General features: G+C 50.4%; 2 protein-coding genes across 2 annotated transcripts; both read left to right on the top strand.

The window, feature by feature from the left end:
- Window positions 1–274: 274 nt before the first annotated feature.
- TRMT2B (tRNA methyltransferase 2 homolog B) lies at window positions 275–9,430 on the top strand. Its single transcript, XM_068157550.1, has 12 exons — window positions 275–838; window positions 2,155–2,209; window positions 2,701–2,820; window positions 3,221–3,320; window positions 4,268–4,338; window positions 4,894–5,040; window positions 5,184–5,278; window positions 5,816–6,030; window positions 6,144–6,245; window positions 6,722–6,841; window positions 7,846–7,945; window positions 9,164–9,430. Exons 1-12 carry the CDS (start codon window positions 660–662, stop codon window positions 9,288–9,290), a joined length of 1,431 nt encoding a protein of 476 aa, XP_068013651.1. The 5' UTR covers window positions 275–659; the 3' UTR covers window positions 9,291–9,430.
- Window positions 9,431–11,588: 2,158 nt separating this feature from the next.
- On the top strand, window positions 11,589–17,190 carry TMEM35A (transmembrane protein 35A). Its single transcript, XM_068157553.1, has 2 exons — window positions 11,589–12,275; window positions 15,790–17,190. Exons 1-2 carry the CDS (start codon window positions 12,156–12,158, stop codon window positions 16,174–16,176), a joined length of 507 nt encoding a protein of 168 aa, XP_068013654.1. The 5' UTR covers window positions 11,589–12,155; the 3' UTR covers window positions 16,177–17,190.
- The last annotated feature ends 495 nt before the right edge of the window (window positions 17,191–17,685 follow it).

Below are 17,685 nucleotides of genomic sequence, written 5' to 3'. Positions count from 1 at the left end.
GTGGAGGACAAAAGGAGTTGCCACTGACCTGCAAATGGTTGCCAGGGTGCCATTGCTGGTAGCCTAATCACGTTTTCTGCAGGACAGCTGCTAACCCAGAGGCTGCGGGTTTGAGACAAAAGCGGGAGCTGGCCCAGGCTGCCTGCCAGGGAGTCTCCTAGCCTAGAGCGGTTTCTCAGCTGTAAACACTTGCACGGGGTGGCGGAAACCCAGCCCTCCTCTTGCAGAGACCGGAACCCCGACAGGCCGAGGCGGCGATGGGCGGCGAGCGGGAGGAGCGAGTTCCTCATCACGCGAGAGCTGGTGACCGGGAGCAGCGGCAGGGCCCGGGGCAGGCGGGGCGGCTGCGGCCGCAGCTGCCGGGGGCCGGTGACCTGCGGCTGAGGGAGGAAAGGCTGCTTTCCGCTAGCGGTAACCTGCCGCTTTCCGGCCGGCTCAGGGCGGGGGCCCTGGCTGCGCCGCGGGCGCTGTGCGGCAGCTCTGAGCGCCGTGAAAGCGTTCCCGCTGGCTCACACCGGCCGCGGGGTGCTTTCAACCGAGTGGTTTAGCTCCCGCAGCTGGCCAGCCGTACGCTGCCTTTCTCAAGCTGTGTCCCGAAGCGCAACTGAGAGGGGCTGGCCGCGCTGCTCGCAGGGGTGGCAGCTCCTCTCCTGCTCGCCATGGCTCTGTGCTGCGCGGTGAGGCTGCCCCGCCGGCACCTCCGCTCTTGGAGGGTTCTCTTTAGCAGCCGGGCAGATCAGGACTGCAGCCTGCTGACGGAGAAGACAGAAGTAAAGTGGAAGGAGAAGAGAAAAGCCAGGGAGGGCTGCAGCCCGCCAGGTTCCTCCTGGGAGGAGAGGTATGGCTCTTTGGAAATGAGCGCTCTTCCAAAGCCGCAAGCGCCTGAAGCGGTTAGGGCAGTGTGTTGAGCGTTTCACCTCAAAGCAGCTCTCCCCAGTTAGGAAGAGCCAGCTGGCTTTCGTGGAGCCCGGCCGGGGGATAGAAATAATGCAAAAGAGAAGAGGAAATGACCAGGAGCAGAGCAGTTGCCATAGTAGTGAGGAAAAAGTAATACTCCGTTTGATGGGCAGTTCCGTGCCTGAAAAGAGTTGGCGCTGGGTGCTTTGGAAGCAGCTTCAGGTATCCCAGTAAGCAGTAACAGCAGCTTAACCAGCCATGGGGTGAGGTTCTCCATGGGCTCAGTGAGGCAATGGTTGATGAATAGTTGCAATAGTTTGGACCATATCCACCTCACCCCTACTCTGTCTATTTGTTTGAGGGGGGGTTAATCAGCTTTTTATGTGTTTTGGCTTTGCTCACCCTACCTCAGATGCAAGTAGTGGCAAGTTCCAGGGTGTAGCTCTAAACTGCTGCTGTATGGCTGGGATAGTGAGAGTGTGCAGCTTGTAATTCCTTGCCTGCTCCACAAACTCTGCATTCACTGTGGTGGATTGCATCTAGGGCAGCATCAGCAAAAAAAAAGATGTAGTAATGGCTGGAAATGCAAGCAGGTAGAAGATGCAGGATGGGTTGCATTGAGTGATGAGAGAAGCATCTTGCTCTTTTCAGGAGAACTCCGGGGAGACAGGACTTAGGCTGTCCTTGGAGCAACAAGGAATGGCCAATGGTCATGCCTCTGATTCAGAAAGCAGCAGAGCCCATCTGAAGCTACAACATGACCTGTCTCTTTTTTTCCCTTTTCCTGCCTGCACTTGGTTTTGTATTGGTTTTGTTTGGTTGGTTTTCTTCATTTGTTTGGTTTGCTTTTTCCCTTCTGACCCCAGTAACACGTGAATGCTCATTCCCCTGGCATTGCCAGCCTGGAGTCAATGACTCTCTGGGTCTCTGTGCAGGGAAATTGCTATTCCTGGCCTTGCCCTCTAAAGAGGGATCAGAAAGAATAGCTGGGTTACCCAGGACACGCAGGCATTGCTGGTCAGTTGTCTACCCAAGGCTCAGCCTGTCCTCTGGAGAGCTGGTCGTTGTGATTTCTAGCTCTCTTTTCCAGCCACAAGTATTCTGCACCAGGATGGTACCACAAAAAGGCAGTTTGAATGTTCACAGCCAGTTCTGGTGCAGGGCCCGTACCAGAAGGGTCTTGCCCATGAAGCAGCTGGTGGGGATGTTTCACTGTATCAGGCAGAGAGCAGCTCTGAGTGGCGTTGTGCTTTCCAGGTTAGCGAACGTGGTGACTCCACTGTGGAGGCTTCCCTATCAAGAGCAGCTGCAGGTAAGGTGTGCTTACCTGGACTTGGCTTTGTCCTGGTGCCCCAACTGTTGTCCTCCCTTCTATTCCCCTTGAGCAACAGCCCCAAACAACTTTGTTGCTTAATGCTGTAAACTCTTCCAGACTCCATTTACTGCTGCTGTAAATCTTAAGTTATTGTGGAGGACACAACTGGGATGTTCTCTGGGGGTGGTGTGTGAGGTCACCAACACAAGTGGATGGGCACTCACACAATGTTCCTGTCCAGTGTGGGACAGCTGGTTCACTGGGGCTTTGGAATGGACCATGTGGTGCATGTCAGCACTTGGGGACCATGAACACAAGGTTTCTCTCTCTCCCTGTTGCTCCAAGCAGCTGGGGGTGATGAGAAAGGCTGAGCTCCTCTGGGCAATGTCCCACATGCAGTATTTCCTCCTCCTTAGAGGTGGGTGATGAAGAGCTGCCCAGCATCATGTGGTCTGTGAGAGTGTTTCTGGCTTAAGACTTCTCTGTAGGTGAAGTATGAAAATCAGAGGAAGATTTTGAAGACACTGGCATCTCATCTTGAGGAGCTGGGCATAGATATGCAGAAACCTGGTGGACTCTGCTGTCCTCTCCAGCCTGTAGTCCCTTCAGTGAGTATCCCATGGGAACACTGTCCATGCTGAGCCACTGTCACCCCACTCAAGTCTCAAAGCTTTATTGTGGGGATTACTTGCTTGCAGAGAATGTGCTTGTGGCAGTCCTTGCTAGATTCTGCTTTGCAGGCAGTGTCTGCCAGAGAGTGAAACAAGCCCAGGATTGAGGAACCCTTTTTTGTGCTTGGGCTTTCCCTAATAAACCTTTCACAGGTGGCCATTTCTTCCTCCCAAGAAGTGATACTGGGGGTCTCACACACAAGCTCCATTTCTGCATCTTGCACATTCACATGTGTCTTCCCATGCTGCCAGCAGAACAACCAGGCTGGGTTTTGGCTTTCCTCTGTTTCCTTTCCTTTTAAGCCAAGGCTTTACTTTTCCCTCTTTTCTCCCTCAGCCTGTCATTAATGGCTACCGAAACAAATCCACTTTCTCTGTGAACCGAGGACCGGACGGGGACCCCAAAACTGTGGGGATGTATGTGGGAACTGGCAGAGGTCTGTACGGGACAAGGAGCTGAGTAGAAAACTGCTGGCCTGGGCTGGGTTGGGGCAAGGCTTTGCTGTGACAACCTACACCCAAGATAGGAGCCTGAATCCCAGGAGAGGCCAATAGAAACACAACCAAGTCTGGGGCAGCAATTTGAAAACCTCAGTTCCTTAAGAAACAGCAGCTTCTAATTTGCTAAACACAGCAGAAAGGACAATAGCTGCAGTAGGAGCCCCTCCAGGATTTAGCTTTGCCATCCTTAATCACCCTCTTCCCCTGGTTTTGGTGCCTGTGCTGAGCAGAGGGAGCATGGTGGAGTGTGCACATCCACAGGCTTACGCACAGGCACGTGTGGAGCATTGGGGATGCAAGAGGCAGTTTGGGTTTGTGTGACTAAGATGTGAGACTTGTGCTCCTTGTTCAGTGGTGAACTCCTTCCTGCCATTGATACCAGATTTTGCTTGTCCACATCCATAGCAGGGGGTGCTGGGGAGGTCACTTCTTACTTCTTTCACTGAAGAAATAATTCTATGGTTGCATTTGACCTCTGACAGCAGAATGCTAAAGCATTTAAGCTGAAGTGAGAAGTGAAGTGAGGCAACTCAAACTGCTTTGCTGCAGTAAGCCTACACCATTGTTCTCCAGTTAGAAAACCAGCTTGCTCTGCTCTGGCTCCCTTAGTTTAAGAGTGCAGTGGCTCCTTTGGGAGTTGCTAGAGGACATCAAAAAAGCTGCCAGAGCTCCAGTCTCTCCATGGAAGTTACTGACAGTGATCACAAGCAGAGGGAATTCTGTTGAGTCCTGCAGACTGCCTGAACCTAGATCATCACAGGATTTAGTGGGGCACTGGGATACCAGATCCAGGTGAAAGGCATCTCCACAGTTTATCATGTCAGCTGCTACAGGGGTTTACATGCCCTGAAACAAAACAACCAACCTGTCTGTCTCTCTCCAGCTAGAAATATTGTCTGTGTGAAAGCCAACCACATGGAGAACATACCCCAAAAACACAAGCAAGTAGCCCAGGTAAAATGAATCAAGTGATATCTGTGTCTGGGCTGTGGAATAAGAGAAGCTGCCATAGCTCTTTATTTGGGGGGGGGAACATTGTAGTTACACTGAAAAGTCCCTTTTTGTGTACTGAAAAGTTTCAGGCCTGACTTCTTGATGGATAAATATATATTTAATGGGTGTGTATAGATCTAGATATATATATTATATGAATATACTTTATATGTGTGTATATATACATTATATATATATGTATACATTGTCTATGTGTATATATATATACACACATTAAACTTGTATGTTAATGTTACAGCTTCTAAACTGCCCCAAAGAGTGAAGTTAATCAAGGGGCAATGAATTCCTGCCAATCTATTAAGATATGTAAGAACCACAAACTGTGATGAGTAGAATGTCTCCCCTGAAGCTGGGAGGAGCTTGCACTCAGTGTATTGAAATCAAGCAGGGAAAAAAAAGAGATGGTACTGATGGAAAGGCCACCAGTGTGGGGTGCACTGAGTTATGCTAAGGCCAGGGCAGTTGCCTTCACTGTGCCATTTCCCCTCTGCTCAGTGCTACGAGGAGTTCATCCATGGCTCCCCCCTGGATCCCTGTCTCCTCTTCCACGAAGGGGGGCACTGGCGGGAGCTGGTGGTACGCACCACCGGCCGTGGCCACACCATGGCTATCGTCACCTTCCACCCCCAGCAGCTGGGCCAGGTGAGTACATGGAGGACAGGGCCCCTGACAAGAGGCACATCAGCATCTGGCTGACCTGAGCTTGCTGCTGGGTGTATTGCTGAGGAGGGGTGTCTAGTCAGATCAGCCCAACGCCCAGCTTTCTCCTTTCTCTCTCTTGATAGGAGGAGCTGGCTACTCATAAAGCATCGCTGAAGGAGTTCTTCACCTGTGGACCTGGAGCAGTCTGTGACTTGACTTCACTTTATTTCCAAGAGAGGTATTCTGTCTTGACACAGGGAAAGACTGGAAACAAAGCCACCTTCTTTTTCTCCCCCATCCCTGATCAAACTCTGCCAGTCCAGGGAGTTCTTGAAGAGAAAACAGACACTTGGATGCTTCTTGCAGACCTGGTTTTAAGGTGGCCACACCTTTTGCTTTTCCAGACCAGAAATACTTAAATACATTGTGGCTTTACCTCACAGGAGTTATGACCCTGGGAAACTAAAGAAAAAAGCCCTGCAGTGACCTTCCTGAGGCAGTAAATCCCATTAGCAGCAAAACTTGGGAATAGATCGTAGGACTGCTGCCGTCTGAAAAGTCATTTTGATCCCTCTAATGCGTTTTAGGCTGTTACAGATCCTTCACAAAGAATCCAAATTCTTTGATCCTGTTGAAAGACTCAGGTGACATAAAATCTGGGGGAAGTGGGGGAGAGAACTATCCTCCCCTGCACATGAACACTTTGGGATGGGAAATAAAACCTCACTCTCTCTGCTGCCTTTTAACAGCTGTCTTTTTTTGTGTGCTCTGCCAGCACCATGACACGCTGCTCCCATGAGCAGTCTCCCTTCCAGCTCCTTCATGGAGAACCACACATCTTTGAGGAAGTGCTTGGCCTCAAGTTTCGCATCTCTCCAGATGCCTTTTTCCAAGTAAACACAGGTGGAGCAGAAGTTCTGTACCAGGCAGTCAGGGAGCTGAGTCAGGCTGGTGAGGACACCATCTTCCTTGACATCTGCTGTGGGACTGGTGAGCAGTGGCTTTGTGAGCCTGCCTCCCAGGGCTGGTGCTTTGTGTGCCAGAAGTTATCTTCAGCATGGATATCTTCAGCGTGGAGTTGGTTTTGTTTCCCTCATTTCCAGGCACAATTAGCCTCTGTCTGGCTCACCAAGTGTCCAAGGTTATTGGCGTTGAGGTGGTGGAGAAGGCAATAGAGGATGCCAGGTGGAATGCAGCATTCAATGGTGAGTTGAGACTCTGCTGTGGCAGGAGGGTTGAGACTCTGCTGTGGCAGGAGGGTTGAGACTCTGCTGTGGCAGGAGGGTTGAGACTCTGCTGTGGCAGGAGGGTTGAGACTCTGCTGTGGCAGGAGGGTTGAGACTCTGCTGTGGCAGGAGGGTTGAGACTCTGCTGTGGCAGGAGGGTTGAGACTCTGCTGTGGCAGGAGGGTTGAGACTCTGCTGTGGCAGGAGGGTTGAGACTCTGCTGTGGCAGGAGGGTTGAGACTCTGCTGTGGCAGGAGGGTTGAGACTCTCCTGTGGCAGGAGGGTTGAGACTCTGCTGTGGCAGGAGGGTTGAGGCTCACTGCTGGAAAATCAGAAGGGAGCAGCAGGGTCCTAACAAGCTACCTCCACCCGGCAAGAGGTGGCACTTCATGTTGCACCTAACATCTGGGGGGCTTGACTCTGCTCACTTCATGTGGCTGCCTTTTGCTTCACAGGGATTTCCAACTGTGAGTTTCAGAGTGGAAAGGCAGAGGCTGTGTTACCACGACTGCTGTCATCGTGGGAGGATGGCCGACCTCTTGTTGCTGTGGTGAACCCGTCTCGGGCTGGCCTCCGTGAGACAATCTGCTATTTATTTGCATCTTGAAAACAGAGAGTTTTGAACAAGTTCTGTTAGACCTGTTAACACTGGCTCCAAACCCTCAGCTGGCTTAGTCTCTAGTTTTTTTTTCACCTTGTTGCTGACAGCAGCTAGAATCCCATGGAGTCTGCTGGTTTCGGTGCCTTTGTTGTGCTTTCTCTCTAAAGCAGATGGCTCCACTCTTTCCCCGCCCCCCCCCCCCCCCATATTTCATAGGCTCACAGAATTATTGAGGACTGAAGGGGCCTCTGGAGATCTGTGGTCCAATTTCCCAACTAAAGCAAGGCCAACCTCAGAGCTGTAAAAGGATGCACAGGGCTATGAAGCTCAGATGAGGTTTTAGGGTGTCCAAGGGTGGATACCCTCTCCTGAAAATGTTTTCCCTAACATATTTAATCAGAATTTCCCCTTCCTGTAGTGGATCTGTTGACTCTCATCCTCCTCTTGTGCCCTTCTGAGATTCTGGCTCTATCTTCTCTGTAGTCTCCCATGAGGCCCCTGAAGATAGGAAATGGATCCCTGCCCACCTTCTCTTTGCCCAGCTGAATAACCCCAGCCCTCACACTCTTGTCATGCATGCAGTGCCCAAGCCCTCTGTCTTGGACTCTCTCCAGTGTCTACTGGGCAGTCCCAAACTGGTCCTGAAGCCCAGATGCATCTCACAAGTGTGTGGATGGTTTCACATGCCTCTGCTTAAGTAAATTTGTTATCTCATCCTTCACCCCCACCCAGGAACACAGATTTCTCCCTCTACTCTGCCCTTCCAAACCAGCTGAGCTGTTAGCAGTGTCAGTCTTACCTCTGGCCTCCTAACAGCCTGCATCTGAGACAGGACATAGCAAAAAGCTGTTTGTTTGGGTTTCTTTCCCCCTACATTTTGACAGTTGAGTGTGGCTCTGTGCTGCTCTGCAGTCATTCCTTCTTGAGAGCTCAGAGTGGTGATGGGTCACTGGGGCAGCACAGTGTCTGTGTTCACAGATTACAGGGTTGTGCAAGCCATTCGAAACTGCACGTCCCTCCGGAGACTGCTCTACATCTCCTGCAAGCCAGAGGGTGAAGCCATGAGGAATTTTGTTGAGTAAGCACCCTCCTGCCTTCCTTTCCACTGGCCTCAGTGACAGACCCTATTATGTCCACTCAAGCACATAAATATCTGACCTTAGTTTGGCGAGATTCTTCCTGTGACCGAGTTTTCACTGGGTGAGTTCTGCAGCTGTGCTCCAGGGTTAGCCAGTGCATGGTCAGAAGTGGTTTATCCTTCTGCATTACCATGAGGTTCCCTGCAAGCTGCACTCAGGTATTCTGTAGGGTTTGTGTTCCAGAATGTGTCCAGAGAAGGGCAACAAAGTTGGTGAGGGGTCTGGAGCACAGCCCTACGAGTAGAGGTTGAGGGAGCTGGGGTTGCTTAGCCTGGAGAAGAGGAGGCTCTGAGGAGACCTTTTTGCTCTCTACAACTCCCTGAAGGGAGGTTGTAGCCAGGTGGGGGTTGGTCTCTTCTCCCAGGCAACCAGCACCAGAACAAGAGGACACAGTCTCAAGCTGCACCAGGGGAGGTTTAGGCTGGATGTTAGGAAGACGTTCTTCACAGAAAGAGAGCTTGGCCATTGGAGTGTGCTGCCCAGGGAGGTGGTGGAGTCACCATCACTGGAGGTGTTTAGGAAGAGACTGGCTGGGGTGCTTGGTGCCATGGTGTAGTTGATCAGATGGTGTTGGGTGATAGCTTGGACTGGGTAATCTCACAGGACTTTTCCAGCCTGGTTAATTCTATTCTATAAGATGCTTTAGTGCCTCAGTAAGGAATAGAAAATAATGCAAACATGCTGTAATGGCACTGTGCATCCCTCTCCCAACAAAACTGCACAGCTGGATGTGGGTATAGAGTCTGGTGGGTTCCCTGCAGGAAGGTTGGCCCTTCCTAGCCAACAAAATAGCCAAGGGGATGGGACACCTGCTTAGGGTTAATCACATAGCTGAGAGTCTGTGGCAGGCCCTGTAGCAGGTGATAAATCTGCAGGTAACCAGTGGAGCCAGTGCAAAAATGAGGATTGTTTCCTAAGGGTAGTGAGTGTCTGTCCTCTGGGGTGGCTTGTGAGAAAGGGAGCTTTAAACCTCTCACTGGCTTTTCAGGTTGCCCATCACGTTTTCAGAGCTGCTTTGGGATTCAGTAGCGATGGTTCCAGACCTCAGCCAGTGCCAGCTGCAGACTCTGAGGAATGTCAGTCACCATACCTCCTTAGGGCATCCTCTGTGCTAGTGTGCTGTTGGTCTAAGAGATGCTGCTCTTTGCTTTCCACAGGCTGTGCTGCCCACCTGACCCAAGGAAGAAGCTGTCAGGAGAGCCATTTGTCCCCAGGCTGGCTCTACCTTTTGACATGTTTCCTCATACTGTTCATTGTGAGCTGGTGTTGCTGTTCACCCGCTGACAAGGAGGCAGGGCTACCAGCTCGGAGAGCTTGGGAAGCCACCTCCTGCTGTCCTGAAGGCTGGAGCTGATGTAGCTAGGCTTTTCACTTACTTTTATTTAAAGTTGTCCAAAAATAAACAATTCTGCTTTTGTTCTTGCTTTGTGGTGCCCATCTGCACTGTTCCACAAGGAAAGGCATGGATTTTTTTGCCCCTGTACTGAGCACTGGTAAGGCCACACCTTGAGTGCTGTGTCCAGTTCTAGGCCCCTCAGTTTAAGAAGGACATTGAGACTCTTGAATGTGTCCAGAGAAGGGCAACAAGGCTGGAGAGAGGCCTCAAGCACAGCCCTGTGAGGAGAGGCTGAGGGAGCTGGGGTTGCTTGGCCTGGAGAAGAGGAGGCTCAGGGGAGACCTTCTTGCTCTCTACAACTCCCTGAAGGGAGGTTGCAGCCAGGTGGGGGTTGGTCTCTTCTTCAAGGCAACCAGAACAAGAGGACAGTCTCAAGCTGTGCCAGGGGAAGTTTAGGCTGGAAGTGAGGAGAAAGTTCTTCACAAAAAGAGTTATTTGCCTTTGGAATGTGCTGCCCAGGGAGGTGGTGGAGTCCCCATCTCTGGAGGTGCTCAGGAGGGGATTGGATGTGGCACTTGAAGCCATGGCTTAGTTAATCATGAGATGTTGGCTGACAGGTTGGACTTGATCTCTGAGGTCTTTTCTAGCCTTATTGATTCTATGATTTCCATGGTGAGAAGATTCTCTGTAGCATTTCATCACCCTTCCCTCCCCTGCAAACCTCTTCTTGGGCTGCTGGTTAAAGCAGCCTGGGAAATGCTCTCTCCCTGGTGTGGGTTTTCACCATGTGAATACCAAGTGCTAAAATCCCCTGCAATGCCATTAGCTCTCTGCACACTTCAAGGAGGTTCCAGGTGTTTTATAAGCTGCTGGTGAACTTGCTCTGCAGAAACTGCAGGAACCAGAAATCTTTGTGTTTCACTGGGAAAATGCTGGCTTTTGGAATCAGGGAAATACTTCCTGTGTGAACTTCCAGAACAATATGGAGCTGTCATCAGTCATGTGGGGAAGTTGGAGGCAAGGAGAAAGATTTTTATCCTGTGAAACAAAATCAAGGGGGGGGACACATATTTCCAAGTCTCTCCTTCCACACTTGCCTTCCTCTTCCCTGATGGTGCTTGCTGATACCTGAGGAGGAAAAATGTCAGCAGCACCAAGTGATTTCCTCATCAGGTTCCTCTGCCACAGCCAACTCAAAACTTTGTTGTGTTTTGTACCTGTGCTGCCACGCTCCCCTAAGAGGCAAGTTGTGAACCCTAATGTTGGATCCAGCTTGTAAAGAGATGGAGCTGCCACAGCCTGGTGGTGGGTCTGAGTGAGTGGAGTCCCCTTGTGCTTTGGGAATTGCATGTTCTTTTGAGGACTTCTTTTGATTTTGACTTACTTGTTTTGATGCTAACTTTTAGGTTGTCCTGGTCATCCAGGCCAGACCTGCAGCAGAACACATTTCTACAATCAGATGTGACAATGAGGTCACATCTGGAGTCCTAAGTCCAGTTCTGGGCTTTCAAGATCAAGAGAGACAGGGACCTACTGGAGGGGGTCCAGTGGAGTCTGGGAAGATGCTGAGGGGCCTGGATCACCTCTATGAGGAGGAAAGGCTTAGAGTCCTGGGGCTGTTGAATTCATCTCTCCTGCAAAAGAGAGGATCCAGTTTGAGTGAATGAAGGTTGATAAAGTCCTAAGGAAACAGGGAGAACTGCCTGTGGTTCTCAGACTTTTAACTGCACTTCCAAGGATCTCTGAGCTTGGGATAATAACAACAACCACCAATTCTCAAGCCATGGGGGCTTGAAAGAGATGGGTTTAAGAGTTGAGGTTGGCTGCCACCAGAAAGAGGTGATGGGGAGATTCCTGACGGGCATAGGAAGTGTCACTCCTGTAATACTCCATGAGTGTAAGACTTTTTGGCACACTGTTGCAGGCTCTTGTTTTCAGTGTATAGGTTGGGGTGCAGTTTTCCAGCAGTTCTGGTTTGTATTTGGATTCTCACTCACACAGATCTCACTGTGAGATCTGATTTCTTCTCTAGCCAGGCTATGCTTTTGTTAAAAAGCAATTTGTTGCAGATTAGGGGGGGAGAGAGAATGACTGCCTATCAGGAAGTAACAGGAGATCAAGAAACCTCTCTGCTGTGGAGTCTGTGGAGATCTGCACATAGCAGGACAGGTTTTATCTGCAGTGGGGGAAGGTGGCACAGTGGCCTCACTGTCCCTTTTTGGCTTGAGGTTTCAGGAGAGCCACAGGGGCAAGGCATCTTTTTTTTTCCCTTTTCTTTGCTTTTATAGGGCAAATCTATTAAGCAATGTGTTGCTTACTGTGTCTTAGTGTCTCGAGCATCTGAAACTGAAAGCTGCCTCTGTACAAGAGATCTCTGGCCACGTTTCTTCCATAGCAGGTTACTCCTGTGCCATCTGCTAATGTGTCCTCGTTTCCCAGTAGTGAGCATTTGTGCCGTGAATTTGAATGCCATCCCACATCCCCAGAACTGGCTCCGTTTCGGGGTTTCTGAGGGTAATTTATGGAACGTGCAAGGCAACAGAGGATTACTTAATGGCAGGAGCGGTAGGAACGATCATTGCTCAGCAGGTGCTGGAGCTGCCTGGCTCCGGCTGCATGGCTGCCGGGCATTAGGACCCGGAGGTTGCTCAGTGGAGGAGGCTGAAGCTCCCTCCCGCTGTCATCCTCGCTGCCTCTGCAGCTTTATTCCTCATCTCCTTCAATGGTGACTGGCTACCTCCCGCCCGGACTGGCAGCCGGAGCGACAAGGCCTCGCTACGACTAGTTCCCAGGAGCGGTTCCTGGCGGGCTCCATGGCATCTCCCAGGACTATCACCATCATCGCCCTCTCGGTGGCCCTGGGGCTCTTCTTCGTCTTTATGGGGACCATCAAGCTGACCCCGCGGCTGAGCAGAGATGCTTACAACGAGATGGTGAGTGCAGCGGCGCCAGCATGGAGGCAGAGGCGCTGGGGCTCCCTGCCCTCCACCTTGCCGCAGGAGCAGCCTTTGCGGTGGGATGCGTAGAGGGTGACCGCTCCGGAGCCCGGGGCGGGGGGCGGGAGTGGGAAGAAGCTTATCTGTCTCCTTGTTTGATGGACACAGAGAGACACAAATAATACATTGTGCCGAGAATATCCTGGCAGCCCTAACCTGGGTTACGTCTGAGCCTATACACGGAGAAACCTCTTGTGGGTACGGACGGGGAGGGGGAGGCAAGGAGACAAGGCCGGGGCGGGGGGAGAGTAGATCGATGCCTGCAAAAGATGGGGACGCGAGGGTCTCTGAAACGCAAGGGGGTCTCTCTGAAACGCAAGGGGGTCTCTCTGAAACGCGAGAGGGTCTCTGAAACGCGAGGGGGTCTCTCTGAAACGCGAGGGGGTCTCTGAAACGCGAGAGGGTCTCTGAAACGCGAGGGGGTCTCTCTGAAACGCGAGGGTCTCTGAAACGCGAGGGTCTCTGAAACGCAAGGGGGTCTCTCTGAAACGCGAGGGTCTCTGAAACTCAAGGGTCTCTCTGAAACGCAAGGGCTGAAGAAGTGCCAGGCAGATAGAAGGCAGGTACGGCTGATCCCTGGAAGAATGCCTATCCCCGGACAGAAGGTAGGGAAAGCAGATGTGCCTGCTTCGGCAGCCAGATGATCCGAGTCAAAATTCTGTGCTCTAAAGCAAGGATAATGACACTGGCTGTCCCCACCTCACCAGGCTTCTGCAGGGATTAATTCATGACCGTTGAATGCTTTGCGAGTCTTAGCTGGCAGAAAAAGATACTGTTAAAAGTAACCCTTATTATTCTCATTAGCCTGGGAAATGAACCTCTCCTCCCCTTGCCTAACGGGAAAGGGATGAGGAGAGGAAGAAGTAAGTGTGTGCATTTCCCAGGTGGTGAGCTAGTTCGTTCTGCTCTCTGCCTGGGGCCAGCCCTGCAGCAGAGCTTTGGCAGCTGCGGGGTGCAGGCAGGCAAGGGACCGGCTGTCAGGTTTTCCTTCCTTGTCTGCGTGTGTTTGTTCTCCCGCTGCCCCACCTCCCGTCCCCGTTGCATTTATTGCAGCGACTGAAAAGCATTGGTGTAATTTTTGTGCCCCTAAAAAACCCAGTGCTGGAAGTTTCCAGCACGTTCTGTTCTATCCCTGTGCTCCACCTGCTCAGCTGCTTTTCCTTACATCTCAAGTAACATCTGAATCACAGTGCCTCGTCTACAGCCCAGCCCAGGGATCTCACAGGGAAAAATCATTAAGTAACTCAAGAGCAAGAGACTAACATAACATGTCCAGAAAACAAAGCTCTTAAGATTCTGCTACCTAAGGAACAGGGGGGGAAAGCATTGAGACTTTAGAAGCATTGCAACATCCTTGCTCTGTAAAATATTTTGCTTCTCTGCCCCTTTCTGCTTTCCCAAGAGCCAAGCCTCCAGGAAGGAACGATCTCTGTTTTTACACAGAGAAAGCAGAGGTGCTTGGGTATTACACAGCCCCCATCATTCTTAATAGCCCATGTTGTATCACATTCAGGGCTCATTAGGCTCCCATGCTCTTTGCTGTGCTGCATACCAGGGTGGCCTGTCATGTAATGGAGACAGTTGGTGAAAACCTGATCTTGCCAATCAATAAGCATGGCTTCTTGCCCTGGGCAAACACAAAACCTCTGTTCCCTCCCTACAGCACCAAACTTGCAGCTTTTCATTCACCAAAACCCAGACACAGTAGTTTCTCTATTAAAATATCAGAGTACTTCAGGACATGCTAATAGTACATTTCTCTTAAAAGCTGTATTTCCCTCCCAGTTGTTTCAAAAGACTTTGCTCTGAGGTTTTTTTCTTCAATGAAGATTTAAAAGGCATCCTTACAGTGCATACACTTAATGTGTCATGAGAGCTTCAAATTAGCAGCAAAAAAAAATGACAATGCTGTATATTTTTAACCACCTGTGAGGTGTGTCAGCTCTTCTTAGAAGGAAGCATCAACATTTGAGAGAGGAGTGGGGAACTTCTGCATGCCTGTAGTGCAGGTTGCCAAAAAGCAGATGGAAGCACATCTACAATGGGATCAGTACCTGTAAGAGCTGAAACTCAGCTTTCATTTCCCTCTCCCTGAGGAGAGGAGCAGAGAACACAATAGCAAGAATATCTGCAGGGACAGTATGCTCAAGTGCAAGTGTCTCAAATAACTAGGACCTTTATGAAAATATATTAAATACTTGATTGGAAAACAGTCAAACAAACAAAACCACTAAACCCACAAGTTCCTAATGTTCAGATGCAAAAACTTGAATGTGTGTAAGGACAGAGGTTGTCTTCCCTGAAAGAGTGAGTGAGGTCATGTAAGGAGGTTGAGGCTTGCAACTGACAGTGTTTTTTTAAACCCAGCATACACCAGGGAGCAAAGGATGTCAAATGTCAGCTTGGTTTAGGCTGGATGTGAGGAGGAGGTTCTTCACCATGAGAGTGGTGAAGCCCTGGAATGGGTTGTCCAGGGAGGTGGTTGGGGCGCCGTCCCTGGAGGTGTTTAAGCCCAGGCTGGATGAGGCTCTGGCCAGCCTGATCTAGTGTGGGGTGTCCCTGCCCATGGCAGGGGGGTTGGAACTAGATGATCCTTGTGGTCCCTTCCAACCCTGACAGATACTATGATTTCATCCTAGGAAAGAAAGTACCATAGGAGTGTGTAAGCAGAGGGTGGAGTTGGTGAGTCTCAGCTTTGGGGTGTACTCTCACACTAAGATAGTACTGCCCATAAACACTGGGATACTGTAAGCTGCTTTGAGGTAGAAAGTGACTTCTGTCTAGCTGTGCCTTGACTTTTCAGGGAGTAGGTGTGTTAATTAATCATAAAGGACGAGCTACTCTTGGAGAGAGGTACTTGTTTGTATGGTTCCACAGTGCTAATTCTAGCAATTGTAACGTCAGATTTCAGGGAAAGGTGCACCTGGACTGGTCTTAACCCCAAATATGGGTGCTAGGTTCCAGAACTGTTTTCCAGCAAGGACACTACACACTGACAGTGTTACTATCCCTCCAACAGATGCTTTAGGGAGGCAGATTGGATATTGTGTCAGAGGTGTCTGTGATGACCGAAGTGATCACAGAATCACCAAGGTTGGAAGAGACCTCAGAGATTATCAAGTCCAACCTGTCACCACAGACCTCATGACTAAACCATGGTACCAAGTGCCATGTCCAGTCCCCTCTTGAACACCTCCAGGGATGGTGACTCCACCACCTCCCTGGGCAGCCCATTCCAATGACTAACAACTCTCTCAGTGAAGAACTTCCTCCTCACCTCCAGCCTAAACTTCCCCTGGCACAGCTTGAGACTGTGTCCTCTTGTTCTGGTGCCAGTTGCCTGGGAGATCTTTAGGTCTGATTGCACACCAGTATATTTCAGTATGGGAAGTCACCTTGGCCTTGACTTTCTCACATTCTGCTGTTCTGCACTGTCACTGCTTGCTTTCAGAAACGAGCATACAAAAGCTACGTGCGGGCCCTCCCCATGCTAAAGAAGATGGGAGTCAGCTCCATCCTCCTCCGCAAGAGCATCGGTGCCCTCGAAGTGGCATGTGGCATTGTCATGACACTGGTGCCCGGGCGCCCCAAAGACGTGGCCAACTTTCTCCTCCTCCTCCTTGTGCTGGCTGTGCTCTTTTTCCACCAGCTAGTGGGGGATCCGCTCAAGCGCTACGCCCATGCCCTGGTCTTTGGGATCCTGCTCACCTGCCGCCTGCTGATCGCCCGCCAGCCCGAGGAGCAGCCGCCGGAGAAGAGGATCCTCTCGGTGAACGGGGATGAGCAGCCACTCATCCACGAAGCAGCCTCTGAGAAAGGCAAAGTGAAGGTATCCTAGTAGAGTGCGTGTGCGAAATACGGACCCTCGAGGCAGCTCCCTCCAAAGTCACCCAGAAAATTTGGGGTTTATTTACTTATTTATACCTTTTCTTTTTTTTTTTCTTTTCTTTTCTTTTTTGGTCTAAATAAAGTTGCTCTTGGGGTCTGTGAGACACATGGTATGTCTACACTGTAGTCTTGCTTTTGCTGCTGCCCTGTAATCCAGAAAAACACAAGCTAGCTTTCACCAGGACAGCGTGGAGGTACAGTTGGCAGCCTGGCTGGAGTAGTGCTAGCCTCAGCAGGAGCTGTAAAACCAGCCTGAGAGCATGGGCAAAGAGTTGGGCAGGTAGTCATGCTCACTTGGTACTGCTGCAGTAGGGAGCTTCACCTCTGAACATCAGCCCTGAGCCCCATGGCAGTTGAAACCTAGCCTGGATGCACTTGTCCGGTGTGGCGGCGTCGACAACAGCAGCTGGGTAGAACATAACCAGAGTGTCCTTGTGCCAGCCTGTGCAGCCCCATCCACAAATCCACATTTCCTTTCCCATTGTCGAGGGTGGAAAGAACCCTACTGAGCACTGTAGTGCTATTTGAGAGGGATCCCTTAGCCTTTGCTGCTTCTGTGCCCAGTCCTTTCTTTGGACTGGTTATCCAGGGAAAACACTCAATGGCAAATACCATTCCGCTCCCTGTTTCCTTGTAAGAGAAAGAACCTAGAAGAACCTCCCTTTCCCACACCTACTTTATAGAGTTGTCAGTTATTGCTGATAAATGAGGGTCTTAACATGTCCAGGTACCTCACTGTTCATCCCACATACAGCTTTGGTGAGCAGGGGAAGGTGGGGGGAGAAGCCCTGCCACTAGAGCCTGAATCCCTGTGTGTTGTATCTGAAATCTTAGAGAGTGTCGTAGGAAGCATGTGTTACCTCTGCGTTTGTTTGTTTCCCTTGCTGTTTGTCTGTTTTCACTTCTTCCTTATTTTCTTAATCATTCATGACAATAAACTTTTTGAAATTTGGAGAAAAATGTCTCAAGAGAAACAGATTTCTTGGTTTGGTTTGGTTTGGTTTTTTTGAGAGGCACACCTGAAAATGTTGGGGTGGTTTTTTCCCTCTCCTGTGCTCAGAAACTGTCGCCCCCTAAACCAGGCAAAAATCTTGTCAGGGGGAATTGAGAGAAAGGCAAGGTAATGCAGGATGGAAGCCAGCTGGACACTGCTGCACAGGCTTTTAAAAGACATTTGGCCATTTTCATGAGACAGATAATGTGGCAGCAAGAAAAGCTCTGAGCACTCTCAAAGTCTCAATGTTGTCTCTATAAAAATTGATCACGGATGTTCAGGTGCAGTGCATCCTTTTCTTCTGTCAACTTTGCTGCTGAAACAGAGGGCTCTATGCTGAATATATACATGCTGAATATATACATGCTGCAGAGTCATCCTCCTAGAGCCCCCCAAAAGGCTGATTATCTCCAGAGTAATTATCTCCAACCCTCACCCCAACAATCAGCCGCTGTTGTTAAGACC

This window comes from Melanerpes formicivorus, unplaced genomic scaffold (assembly GCF_026170545.1).
Source record: "Melanerpes formicivorus ecotype bairdi unplaced genomic scaffold, bMelFor1.0.p_v2 SCAF_37, whole genome shotgun sequence".
In the NCBI taxonomy this organism is placed as follows: domain Eukaryota; kingdom Metazoa; phylum Chordata; class Aves; order Piciformes; family Picidae; genus Melanerpes; species Melanerpes formicivorus.
The sequence above is the reverse complement of the archived record's forward strand: the minus strand, read 5'-3'. Positions and strand labels throughout refer to the sequence as shown.